The sequence below is a fragment of the Gavia stellata genome, chromosome 7 (genome assembly GCF_030936135.1).
Source record: "Gavia stellata isolate bGavSte3 chromosome 7, bGavSte3.hap2, whole genome shotgun sequence".
Classification (NCBI taxonomy): Eukaryota; Metazoa; Chordata; class Aves; order Gaviiformes; family Gaviidae; genus Gavia; species Gavia stellata.
The window spans coordinates 17791951-17806175 of NC_082600.1; the positions used below are offsets into that span (position 1 = coordinate 17791951).

At 40.8% G+C, this 14225-nt stretch overlaps 1 protein-coding gene across 1 annotated transcript; it reads left to right on the forward strand.

Moving 5' to 3' along the window:
• The first annotated feature begins 454 nt into the window (after window positions 1-454).
• LOC104251365 (serine protease inhibitor 2.1) lies at window positions 455-4175 on the forward strand. The gene is made up of 4 exons (XM_009820570.2): window positions 455-1100; window positions 1920-2190; window positions 2810-2957; window positions 3785-4175. The coding sequence occupies exons 1-4, from the start codon at window positions 455-457 to the stop codon at window positions 3977-3979; spliced, it is 1260 nt and encodes a 419-aa protein (XP_009818872.2). The 3' UTR covers window positions 3980-4175.
• Window positions 4176-14225: the final 10050 nt, after the last annotated feature.

A 14225-nucleotide genomic window follows, 5' to 3' on the forward strand; every position in this document is an offset into this window, starting at 1 on the left:
CCGAACTGCATTTGGGCAGGTACTGTCGAGTATTTGATGTCTTTGAAACCCACACCCTGTCTTACCTCATGGTAGTTTGTTTGTTTAGATGTACCCTATAGGAGACAATGATCCAGGGAAGATAATGTCATTGTTAATAGAGATTATTATGGACTTTGTCTCTATACTTTCATTGTCAATGAAGAAGAGAATTGCCTTTTCAGGGCAGTTACAATGGAATATTATGGTTTTATTATACCTGACATTTTAATTTATAATTTGGCTGAATTTATTAATGACATTTGACAGTATGTCCATTGGCACTTTAAATATCCTATGTACATTAGATCTTTAAAGTTGCACTATATAATATTTATGCTAACAAACTATTCATTATTTCTTACTACCAAGCTCATCATTACCATCTGCTCATCTAATGACTGTTTATTTTGTGACAGAATAATTTGAAAAGAAGATGAAGTATCTCCTGTGCCTGTGTTTACTCCTTGCTGTTCTTTGTGCCGTAACCCATTGCCGCCATGAAGACATCTGCCATGAAGTCAATAATACTAAACTGCATGATGGAACAGAAAATTTATTAACACATAACTGTGACAAGCAAGGCTCTAACTATGCAGATTTTGTATTTAGATTTTACAAGCAGGCTATATCAAAAGAAGCTGATAAAAATGTTTTCTTTTCTCCCATGAGCATCTCCACTGCCTTTGCCATGCTGGCTGTTGGTGCGAAGTCAACCACCCTGTCTCAGATTTTTGAAGGACTGGGCTTTGACGGTCTGACTGAGACTCACACACATGATATACATGAAAGCTTTCATAAAGTTTTAGCAGTATTGAACTGTACTGATGTTAACATCACATTAAATATAGGGAATGCCCTTTTTACAGCTATTGGGTATGAACCACAGGAGACATTTTTACAAAATACCAAACAATTTTATGATGCAGAATTTTTTTCTAGCGATTTCCATAAGCCAAAAGAAGCTAAGAAGCAAATCAATAAATATGTAGAGGAGAAAACCGAGGGCAAAATTCCTGAATTAATTGGTCATCTTGATCCAAGTACTGTATTGGTTCTTGTTAACTACATTTATTTTAAAGGTAAGATATTTAACATAATATTCCAATAGATGATTTTGATGCAAAACAAAAATTGTAGGGAACTCTGGATGATTTATTAGCAGAGTGACGATTTAGGAAAGAGCTAAACTGTGCAGGACCTTCAAAATAAAGATTAGATCTGGCCAAAAGCAGGGTATCTGATTGTTGAGAGATACTGATTGCTTGATTTTGGCCCAGTTTGCCTGAAAGCTGTGGACGGAGAAGTCCCACTCTAGTGGACTGCCTCATAGACAGGGACCGAATGCACGCAGTCTTGCTGGTCTGAGGGCACAATGACTAAAGATGCTCTCAAGATCTCTCTGCTGACTGTATGTGCCAGTCAAACTTAGCGGACTGACATCCCTGCACTTCCAGGGTCCCCAGTATTATAGTAGATCTACTAGGTACACTGCATGAAAACTTGGGACATAGCATTTTGAGGGCCCATGCTTCTGGAGCCCTGCCTGAATGTTAGGATCCTTTATACTGCTGATGAATTCCTCATCAGGCTAGTACAGTCAGCTTCCACTGGGTACAGCCTAATTAATACGAAAGGCATAACAAGATCCTGTGGCTGAATGTTTAAGTCGTTGAATTTAAATTACATAAAAGGCACAAGTCATGGGAAAATATGGCTGCAATAGAAGCAGGACTCTCTCAATTGGTCTTCATCAACCTTTGGTTGTTTTTCAGCAAGACAGGACTTCTCCCATAAACAGCCCTCCAGCGTCCTAACATTTAAGTTGGTCTGATTTATACCAACCATCTTTTATGATCTTCACGTGTTTGAGTGCAACATCTTCTCTTTTCCCCCATTAGCTGCCTGGGAAAAGTCTTTTGATCCTTTGAGTACATACGAGGATGTTTTTTTTGTGAACACAAAAGAATCCGTTAGAGTCAACATGATGCAGCGTGATGGTAACTATGGCAGTTACTATGACCAGGATCTCTCTTGCGAGGTGGTAGAGCTGCCTTACCAGGGCACTGCACGAGCATTGCTCATTCTGCCTGACGATGGAAAGATGAAGCAAGTGGAAGATGCTCTCTCCAAGGAAACTGTTTGTAAATGGGATAACAAACTTGCAACCAGGTAACTCTAGGTAGAGGGATTAATATATCGGAGGACACATCACCCTTTTTAAGAGAAAGCATTAATTTCAGATTGCCTCCTCCTGGATATAATGTCCTGATTTCATAAAGCAGGGTTTTAAGCGATTCTCAAGACGAGTCAGAGAAGAGCATAATCAATAAGCCACTGCAGGCTCTCTAGCCTGACAGAAGGGGACACAGCATTGTAACAACTGTCTCAAGACTTGCTTGGCTACCATACCTCTTCTTTCATGATGCTAACACAATTAATTTGCTTCACTGTGTCTTAGATTTTATCCTCCTTTTCCCCTCTTTTAGCCTTTCCACAGCTGGTCTGCTTACTCTGTGGCCCTCTAGCCACAAAACTCTGCTAGCTGTGTATGTGGCACCCTGATGAAAGAATGAAGAAATTAGTTTCTTTTTCCAAAATCAAAGAGAGAATGTAGGTACAAGATGGCGCACCTCTCTGGATGCCAGAATTGCTCAGGGAATACAAAACATCAAACAAACTAGCAATCAAAAGAATGCTTTCAAGTGTCACTGAATTACATACTCTTTAGACTGCTGGCTGAAACAAGGCTGCAATGCTTCACTGCTGTTTCGTTTTCTTTGCTCAACAGGAGATTACATCTGCAGTTACCAAAGATTTCTATTAGTGTGTCTTATGACGTTAAAAAACTGTTCAAGGAAATGGGAATTACTGAAGTATTCTCTAGTAATGCTGATCTGTCTGGAATTAGTGGCAGCCGTGATCTTCAGGTTTCACAAGTAAGTGAACAGACAGAGCTGGTGATGGGGTGGTGGTTGGTTGCTCTGATCAACTGTATCTGGGGTTTTTAAAGACTTGCTTTCCCTCCTTGTCCTACTGAAGTTGTAAGTAAAACTCACAATGGCATGTAGGGTCTTGCTTAGTAATTGTGCTTTTCTACTGAGAGGGTCTGTTGTCCCACCTTTGTATTATTTTAATATTGCTCTTAAAAGGCTGGATATGAAATACATGGAAAAGTTGGATAAAATTTTAAATTATTTCTTGGCACTGTAATATGATTGTTTACATATGATTGTGTCAAGTAAATTATAAATGAGGAGTATATTATGATATTTGTGTTGATTAATACCCAATTTTTTAATATTCTCAAATTTCCAGGAAACTTCCAGTTTGCAGTAGCAGAATTTCACCATGTCAGTTTAAGCTACGATTTAATATGGCAAAGATGCCAAATATTGCCCCTGTATTAGCACTTAAATAGCAGTCTTCCATTAACCTTGGAATAACAGAGAAAGTGTTGCTAGTAGAAGGCCAAACCATCTAAGAAAATAAACCACCTAGTGCATGGACTGTTATTATCCCCCTCTTCTCAGCACTGGTGAGGCTGCATCTAGTGTGTCCATTTTTATTTTTGGCCCTCCCCATTCAGTCCTGACATGGAATACACTCCTGTTGCAGGCTGTTGGAGATTTACCATGCAAGAAAGTTTGGTCCACTGGGCTTTACCACTCCTTTCTTCTAAATAGCCAATAAGAAGAGTGTGTATCTTCACCCCCTGCTTGCTGTCCCATATATAAACCACAACGTTTGCTCCTTTTCGCTGCAGGCAATTCACAAGGCCCTGCTGGAAGTTGATGAGGCTGGAACTGAGGCTGCAGGAGCCACAGCTGTAATCGTTAACAGAGTGTTCCGTCCTTCTGTTACCATCAAATTCAACAGGCCCTTCATTATATTGATTTCTGACAAAGCAACCGGCACCACACTTTTCATGGGGAAAATTGCCAATCCTACTAAGAAGTAACTGCTGAGTTACTGGGCATGTTGGTTGTTGGCATGAGTTACAATGGCTGTGGTGTTCACACATGTGGGCTAGTTAGTGCTACTAACTACTCTCTGATTAAGGCATATTCAGAAGTAGATGAGGAAATTCCTTATCCAACAAATAAGCTAAAAATTGTAAAAAAACCCCAAGCAACTGACAGTTTTAAAATGTAACATTTTCCCCGGTTGAGTAATTAAAGTTCTTAACACATTTTCCCAATTTTTCTTGGAAGACTGTTTTTAGTAAAGTCTGCTGTTATTTCTACAAGTGTATTCTCTCTACTAAGCAGTTTTGTCCAGACTGCTTTCAGCTCTGGGTTACTCACTAAAAGCTTTATCCCAACAGGTAACAAATCCCCTGCAATTCTGTTATGTCTTCTCCGGGACTTGCTGATGATCAGAGCTCACCCGAACCAGTCCCTACAGAGTCCTTTCTTCCTTACATAGCTCTTTGCTGCCTAGGCCATTGCTGCTTACCCTCAACCAACCTGTTCTTGCTCACATGTTCCAACTCTTTGCTTAGGACATCTTCAAAAAATATTGACAAAAAAGAGAAAATCCCTGAGACAGTAGACTTATTGTGCAGTAGCACTCACTGTAGGTGTCTTTTCGCAGTCCACAGGGTCAGCAAAAAACTTTGAGGGACAGTGACACTAGGCATAAACTGTCAAAGGATTGTCCTGCTACAATGTCATCCATAAATTATTGCTATAGCTTATAAATAAGATAAGCACTGTCTTTTAAATTCATCACTTAAGGACTGACTCTGTGTGTCTCCAGTCTCTTCCTATCCTGTTATAAATCTTTTAAAATCAACAAAAATTTTCAGTCACTCTCATTAGCATAGCAGGGTGTCTTCTTATGTGCTTACTTGGGTAAAACCTATTTTCAAGAAATACGTAAACACTCTCTTGCTGTTGTGGGTCTGCAGATCACCCACTCTTACTGCAGTGGAGCACTGGGGCCCAGTAGCAAACCTTTTATCGTGCAGCTGCTACCTCAAGTTGAGACTGACTCCTGCTTTGACAGCTGCTCTCCCACTGCACTGCTTTGACTCGTGCCATTGCGTATTGACCCTGGATACATTTTTGGCAAGTGGAGTTTAGTCCCTGTCACTGGGAAGATGATGCTCCTGAATGTACATTGCTCATTTCTGCAGTGGTCCTGGCAATGTGCTGTGAGCACTGAGAAGGCGATGCAAGCCCCAAATCAACCAACAAGCTCCCTACCCCGACATCTCTCTGATCCTCTGACCTGTTCTTCTAAACTTGGTCCACCCTGTACAGAGGTGCTTTATTGACACCCATCAGTGCTGGTAGCATGGGGGCGGGGGGGGGTGTGTGTGTGTGTGCTATGCTTCTGATTCAGGGAGGCTTGGAGACTGCTGCCTTGTATGAGTCCCTCTGCTCCAAGCAGCAAGAACTCAGTGGAAGCCCTGAGTTATTGCTTCTGCTGGGGCAAGATACCATCACTCAGTGGACTGGGAGATATCACACCTCTGTGGGAAGCAGCGGCTTTTACAGAGTTGAGATCAATGATAACTTGCTGTGGTGTGAGGCAGCCTGCTCTGAGGTAGCTGTATGAACTCAAGAAGAGCTGCGAGCAGCTCCAGTGAGATCCCACCCTAATAAATTGGTGCACTACTACTGATTAGAAGGTAGGATGGTGAGATTTTTATCAGAGTGGGGTGGCAGAAAAACAGGTTCTTGGCCTATTGCTAAAGGGAAAGAGGTTAGGAAAAATTTCACAGTTGCTAGGACAGAGAAATAGGCTTCAGGAAATAACACATGGAGCAACTTCCTGCCCCATCTACCTCCCAGGCCTTTGCTTTTGAGAGTGGAGGCAAGGAATTGCAGGAGGAGACCTGCACTGGGAGTTTTCACACTGGAGTGTGAGGAGTGACTGCTCCTGGCACAAGTATCAAACAGGGCACCTCTGAATGCAGGGTGGGCTTGGGAGGTAACTACCAGGATGTGGGGCATCACCACAGTTGTCCTCCAGCTGAGGAACTTCACACTCCAGACCTGCAGGTTGGCCTGAGCTGTGGCAGGGACCTGGAGTGGGAAGAGGGATCGTCCCAAATCTCTCTGGAAAAGAAGGATGTGGAGAGGACAGGAAAAAAACCTAGTCTTGTGCCATACATACATGGAAGGCACAAAATGCCTATACTTTACAGTATGGAGATCCAAAGAGCAGGGGGCTAAATATACCTAGCTGATGCTACTCTCAACATAGTCCTGATGATGTTCTTTAAGAACTGGACAATTCTGCAAAGTTTTTGTGGAGACAGGGGGCATTTTGTCCTAATTCCAGGAAAATTGTGTTGGTCTGCCTTTCATTATTTGTCCGTGTTGCTTTTGTCTTAGTGTGTGATAGGGAATGTTCCTCTTCATACTATCTAGTTGTATTAATGGTAGAGAAAGAAAGGAAGGATTCTGATAGATGTAAGTTAAAAATTTCATTTACGTACTGTGTATTCATTTTGTCTGTTGTAAACACATATATTTTATGGTGTCTTTCATTCATCTGTAGGTGATTTTATTAACACCCTTCAATCTTCCACTACAATAAAACCAGATCTGATGAGGACAGGTTAATCCCACACATGCATTCTCTCAGACTATGGGACAGCTGGATCCAAACTAAGCCCTGAAAGAGAACTAGAGCTTCTTTATACCCTGTGAAGTGTTGTCCACTTGACTTCCTGCAGCAACAGTTAGCAGAAGGGGACAATACAGCTCACAGTGGAGTATGTGACCTCCTATCATAACCATCCAAGACAAATGACCTGCTGTGGGTCTGTTATCCCTGACGTGACATACTTACAGGAAGCTCTGAGGAAAACGACTTACCTAAAGAGAGCGTATCTCAGCTGAGAACCCCTGTGAGGCACGATGGATGCACTGGGATGGGTCCCTGAAGGGCAGCCTAGCTGTGCCCCAGCAGATCTGAGTGCCAGACTTCTCTTGGCAGCCTCTGAGCTGTGTGGGAGACAGTAAGTTTGTTCCATCTCATCTTGTTTATGGTCCACTGGGACTCTGTTTGCTGACGGGATAGCTTCTATCAGTAAAGGTCTGTTTGCTTTACCCCATGGCAAAGTCCATGTAGTATGTTGTCCAAATCATGAAGCAGTGGTATTTCAGGGCTAATGCAGTATGTGTTCAATGCATTTTACCTTTCATCAGTAAGGAAAGGAGCTGACTCAATGCCAAAAGGCACAAAGCAATCAGGTAATCACAGAAACACCAGTTGCTCACATAAGCCCTCCTATTCAAATGCTACCAGTACTTTGGACTTTCCTTTCTTATTCCCAGCTGTGCGATTTGAGCCCCAACCCTGGTATGTGTAGAACTCGCCCTTGAATGGGCACACCAGCCCTCTCCCCACAGCTATGTCATCGGTTCAGCCCTTGATCGCTGGATCAAGGAAATGGGAAATTCACCCAGACGTAAGCCAACCCTATTCTAATTGTTTCAGTAGATTCAGCACAACAAAAGCAGCAGGCTTTTTCCCTGTACTCACACTCATTTCAAGCAGAGAATCACTAAGCTCTTAAAAACCAGTTGATTATGACAGTTCCTGGGCAGGGTAGTTTTTGACTGTGGATTCTGAGAACCAGGAGTACCTGTATGGCAGCTACAAGGCAGTCTCAGTGCCTCACAACCCAGCTTGTCTTTGACATGACTCTAAGTAGTTTTTGGAGGTATAAAAAAACCCCAAGCTCATAGCAGTGTTACTCCCTAATCCAGCACTCAAGTCTTGTCTCCAAAGCACAGAAGCACTAGAGTTTCCCAGCAGAAAAAAATGCAAGAGAAATACGAGCATATTTAAACACAAATATTTCAATGAAAACTCTAAATATTCACTGTGGTGGGAGCTATGATGAGTGCAAATTCACAGGAGGGAAAGGAGCATGAAGACCACCATGAGCTATGTATCTCCAAGTCCTATGACACATCCTCCTAATCATACCCGTCTGTCCAACATTCCCTGTTGGGTAGTGCACCTCTGCCCCTACCCACACAGGGCTGCTTTCATTAGATTTAAACTGAGCACATGAATGCAATGGTAATATCATCCATTCTCTGTAAACTATTAGCCAGCAAAGACTGATCTGGAAATATTCTTTGTAAGTTCCCAGCCCCAGGTGTAACAGAGAATCCATTTTTGGTAATTGTGCTTTCCTCAGACTAATGGTTTTAAAGAAATGTAATTCATTCATTTCATGTCAATGTCCTTGAGTATGATTAATACCCTGGTTACACAAACTCAGCTCAGCACTGATGTTGCTGCAAATGACTTTGCTGGCTTCTTGTAATAGAGAATTTCTATGACAAAAGTAGCTTTATAGTTCAATCCTACCCCTGGAGACGAATTTATTACAAGTGAATTAGTCTGATTTATACAAATGAGTCTTTATTTTTCTTACATTTGATGGCATTCAGTTTCTTTTCCATAAACCATTTGGAAACAAAATACTTATGATTTATTACTTTACTAAACAAGAATGTATCCTTTGTGGTTGGAAAATTTATGTTAACATCAATGTGATGCTCATATGGAAGGTCTGAAGAAGGCTTTGCCTGACTTGTGCAAATAGCTTATTAAGGAGAAGTTGCTACATTGTTCACAATGTGTCATGTAGGAAACACAGACCACATGGAAGACACTCTGCTGAAGGAAAACATTTCAAAGGAAAAAACAACATAGAATAAAGTAATTCACTAAGTGTTGTAGTCGTTGTAAGAACTTTGGTTGCAGCCAGGAAAGAATCTCAGAGCAAGAGAAAACATCTGTGCACAGAGGAGATGAAAGATGTAATGAAACGTAGGTCCTAAAATGCAAATGAATGCAAAAGAGAGCATAGGGGAGGTTCAGGCTGGATATTAGGAAAAATTTCTTTACTGAGAGAGGGGTGAAGCATTGGAACAGGCTGCCCAGGGAGGTAGTGGAGTCACCCTCACTGGAGGTGTTCAAGGAACGTGTGGACGAGGCATTGTGGGACATGGTTTAATGGGCATGGTGGGGTTGGTTGATGGTTGGACTTGATGATCTTACAGGTCTTTTCCAACCTTAATGATTCTGTGATTCTGTGATTCTGTGATATGCCTAGACCTCATTTAGATTTGCTGTTCACACAGATGCAGATTCTTTAGCCATCAGAAAAGCCATACCATATCTCGCATATTCACAGGACAGATACTGGAATGTACAACTTGAATTAATTTTCTGTTCCTGTAACTTCTATCTTTCAAGTCTGAGCTCTATCCCTCTGGTAAATCTTGTGGATGAAATTTTAAGACATCTTGGGCCCCAGTTGCCCCAGGCAGAGATTACTACCTTGTGCCCATGCCTGTCATTGTGCCATGTGTCACAGTCTTGACGTATTCATAGTTGTGTCAAGGGTGACTGAGTAGAGCCATCAAATAAAGGCAAATGTGTTCCAGCCCTTCTAGGTGTTTCTAGGTTGACAGGGTGGGAAAGATGGTGCAGCAATCATGACAGAAAACCTGTGTAGGTACAGCTAGAATACCAAAGTGTCTTGTGAAGGCATGTTAATGTAAGCCATTGATGGAAATGGGATTGTGCTAACCTGCCAGAATGTGAGCTGCAGTGGCTAAGGGCAACCACACAGCCTCTTCTTTTGCCTCCGTTGAAACAGGGAAGAGAACTGTTGCATTAAACTGTCTCGGTGACCTGTCAGAATCCTTAACATCCCAAAAGCTTAGAGCGTCAAAGACTTGTTTAAGAAAAGGGATATGAGCAATGGAATCATATAATAAACTTCATTATTTTATTTAATATATTAATTCAGCTGCTGATCTGCCTTCTGCTTCTTCACTATAGCCAACAATATTAATCTATTAAAAAATAACAAATGGTAACACTTTACAAAGTTTAGCCCTAATACTTTCTATCTGGCTTTGGGAGCAAAAAACTTCAAGTATAATTCCAAAATATCTACATAAGGGATTTTCTTAGTGCTTGTTTAAGGCCATGTCTGCAACAGAAAGATAAATAATGTAAGGCATCAATTTAAATTTAAATAGTAATGCCAAGAGGTTTCTCTGTGTAGGCAGCTTCATTCCAAAATGAGAATTTTTATTCTCTGGTGAACTTGTCACTCTAAAAGTTCTTTGTATAAGAGGGTTTCCTTTACACCAAGAGAAGAAGGTCTGTAGGGCAAATTCTGCTAGTAAAATGTTATCATTTCAGTATGCCAGTTATGAGTAGTAAGATCCTTGCAAGAAGCCAAGCTTTTAAGTGATTTGCTACACTGCTTTCTGCAGGTAGAACTGTAAGTATGGAGCCTCAGGTTCTGGGGATTATAGGAAAAGGAGCCCTGTGCCACCATCTTCTGGTAAAATCAAGGAATGGACATGATAAATACTGTCTCATTTTGAAACCAGAAAGACAAGATGCTTTCTGGCTTGCTGTTGCTGTGTCAGTGGGGATTTTGATTTTCTTGTTACGTTTTAGCTGCAGGATTGTTGAAATGCTGTAGCTGAACTGACTGTTGACACTCAGGAGTAAGGGTTTGGTGTTATGGTAGGTAGTTCATGTACAGATCAGCTCAGTAGTGGGAAAGGAAATGAATTAAATATTAGAAATTATTAGGAAAAAAAAGAGAGTGAATCAGGTAGGAACATTGTGCCACTGTCTAAATCTCTGGATTATCCACACCTGGGTTAGAGCATGTAGTTCTGGTCCTCTAATAACAGAAAGGATAAATGAGAACTGGAAAATCTTTAGAGAAGAGTGGTAAGGCTAATCTAAGGTCTGGAACAGCTTCTGTTTGAACTGATAGATCTTCAGCCTAGAAAAGTGACAACTCAGCATAAAGAAGGCAAAAATTATTTGTGGCACAGATTGGGTTAATGGAGGCTGAATGTTTACCATCCTTCTAATGCCAAAGCTACAGACCATCACTCAAAGCACGGAGGAGCCAGGTTCAAAGCCAATAAAAGGAGGTGGTTTTGCACACAGCAAATCCTGCAACCCCAAGGGTGTACCAGCCCAATACTTGTTCCTCATGCATGTCCTCCTGGTGCTCCCCTGCACAACAGACCTGAGCTTACAAAACTTTCTGAGGAGTGTTCAGCCCCAGCCCAAGGAGACTGAATAAAAGTTCTTGAGTTCTCAACCATCTCTTGCACTGCCAACCTCAGGCTTATTGAGGGAAGATGTGAGCTAATATAATAGGAAAGGTCAGAAAAGACCTGTGTTTACCCAGGTATGATGGGCTGCTGAAAGCAATGTGTCGTGTCCTTCTCCCATTACATAGGCACCAGCCCAAGATGAATCTAACCTATCAACAGGTGCCTTCTATCTTAGAAACATATTTCTGCATGGGCAAAGTGAATGCTTAGTGCTATCTATCCGTAACTGTAGCTTTTGTACTGAGTGTAAAGCAGTGGAAACAGGTCAGTTGCATTTCTTTGGTAAGAAAACCTCTTTCAGTCCAAAGCATACAACGACCAACAGGTCAAAGATGCATAATTTCATCATTTTCCAGTTCTGTAATTCACTGTCCACGCTTGGAAAAACCTTTCCAAAGTGCTTCTGCAGGACTTTAGTTTAAGGCTCAAGTCTCTCACTTAGACAATAATTTAAGTTTGAAGGACTGCTGGGCTGCTCTGCTCCAGATTGATTACATATGGAGGTATAGCCTGTCTGTCTTACCAAGGTGGATTCTAGATCGTGATGCTTCTCAGTCACTATTACTTCATCTAAGCAAATGTCTTTTACATATACTTGCTGTATTTCCTAACTGAATATTCGCTCAAACCAATTTTATCACAGATCTTCAGTAGGTTTTATCAGGCAACTAAAGTAAAGCTTAGATTCAGGACCATCATGCTTTTAGAAATGGATTTTTAAAGTTCTCTCCTCCCATGGTACCTGTTCATGAATGACACAGAATTTCAGTTGAAATATATGGTGATCTGGAACATTCAGTCTGATTATAAAATGTTGTAAAACATTTTTAGCCTTTGCCAAACATACTCTTCATCCATCTTGTATTGCTAAATCACTCCACCAAGTGATGGACTGTCTACAAGCTCTTCCGGGAGAGGACATGAAAGAAAAGCTAATCATGATAAAAATGGAGATAGATCATTAAAAGGGAACATATAATAAATTGGGGTTTTTTCATAAGTAAATGTAAGGATGATGAAAATATTCATGATCGCTAGTGAGAAATAGAATCACATGAACTGTGAAAACTGGGAAAGTGTGACTCATATAATCTCAAACGCAAAGAAAATAATACAACCAGCTTGGTTTCCAAAGGAAACAGCATCAAATTTTCGTGTTTGTAGCCACTTGCCTTCTCTTAGCTACCCTCCATAGCATTGCAGCTTATTGGCATATTTCAGTCAGGCTAAACAGAGAGGTAGGAGATTGAAAAACCATTATGCTACTCTGTGAAAATCAGTGAAATCCAAGTTTGTACCTGCTGTGGGGAAAGCAGGCAGGACTCAGCTGCTTTAAATTCTGCTGGTCGCAGGAGGCAACGAGCACGTGGCAGGGAGACCCAGCCCTAGCCCTGTCCCTGGCCCTAGCCCTAGCCTTAGCCCCAGCCCTGCTCTTCTGTCTTGTACGAGTCATCCTGGAGGCTGTGGAGTAAAGCTGTGGTTATTGTGGTGAGGAAAGCCATAAATCCTTAGTAAACTAGGCTTTCGTAGCTCCACTGCTTACAGAACAGTTTGCTAAATAGTCTGCTTTGTCTTGTCTCTATCAGAGTGTAGTGAGTGCCACCGCATTTCCTGTGAGTCAGTTTTAGGGTTTCTTCTTTTATCTAGGAGTGTAGTTTGAAAAAAAAATAAAGTTCATGAATGTTTGTACTATGAAAATTTCATGTGTGATGTGAATCAGTACCATGCATTGTCATTGTGCTCTTAATCTGCATTAGACTAGAACAGAGGGATAGGCTCAAATTTTTAACCTCATTAATATCTTCATGCCAGTTTATTAGTTGGACATTGCTGAAGTCGATGGTAGGATAGTTTGCCTATAGAGGTGCTGGATACTAAACCATCATAATACTTCAAGATCAGGTAAAGGAGTTTCTACCTCACCACAGCTTGCTGGAAGGAGTCTACAGCTGATTAAAAATAAAATAGTAAAGTAGTGATAATTAATGGCATATTCTGTTCTGATGACAGGTTCTCTGAAAGAATTAATGTCTCTCAGCTTGGGTATTTACAGCCTAATCAACTTATTCCATTATCTTAATTTTAATATACTATGTTTTATTCCTTTCATTTTCACATGACAGTTATTTTGAGGTTTTTCAACAAAATCTTGATAAATAAAATATTTTTACATCACTTCATATCAAGACAGAAAAAAAAATCTCATTTTTACTAGCTTTTAGCAAAAATTGGTTTAAAACATTGTCCAATTTCTGTATATAAAATCTAGTAAATGTGCAATTCTTCAAAGCTCTTTAAAAAGTGTTTTGAAGTTATTGTTACATTATCGAAACACTACAATTAATTTGAGATAGCATTTCTTCAGCTTTTTTCATTTCAACTCATAATGTATTAATTATTGCCACAGGTTCTGATTTAGCAAAGATAATGATTATCTTTAGCGAAACTACTCACACACTACCCATGTGACTAGAATTAATAACACTTGCACATCTTGTGCAATCAGGTATCACATTAAAAAACAATTCCTAGGGCCTTTGTTTCCTCTTCTATTTGAATGGTTCCTGGAGGGAAACCTAAGTTTCCTATCTCCCAGACTTGTGCTTGCATTATTAGGTTAACACATCATACTAGTTGATCTTTATCCAGTACTATGAATACCTATAGGGGTGTGTGTATTTGCATATGTAAATATTATATGCCTTTCACAGGTAGATGAAAACACACACAGTTATCCACACAAAATCATCTACACATCTCACATAAGTAGTTTTTATATTTTATTCAATCTTTAAGCAGAAGATCCTTAGAAAGAAGGCTGGGAATTGTCTTTCCCTTCACGTTCTTGTCAGCCTCTCGCAGCCTGAAGATGAGCTATTCCTTTGCCAAGTGGACGATTTGGGTCTGATGATCTCAGGTTGAATGGTTTGTAAGACTTGAGGGTCTGGTACCCACATCAAGTGACCAAGTGCTCCAGTCACTAGGTTAGTAAGCAAAAGATTAGTACTGCTGCGTTCAGAAAGAAAATGGTGTGTCCTGCCCTGTTTTGCTGCTTGACTCCAGCTG

Coding starts and splice junctions, on each gene's coding strand:
- LOC104251365 (XM_009820570.2), top strand. CDS start 455: ATGAAGTATCTCCTGTGCCTGTGTTTACTCCTTGCTGTTCTTTGTGCC. Junction 1,101..1,919: donor TAACTACATTTATTTTAAAG/GTAAGATATTTA, acceptor TTCCCCCATTAG/CTGCCTGGGAAAAGTCTTTT. Junction 2,191..2,809: donor GATAACAAACTTGCAACCAG/GTAACTCTAGGT, acceptor TTTGCTCAACAG/GAGATTACATCTGCAGTTAC.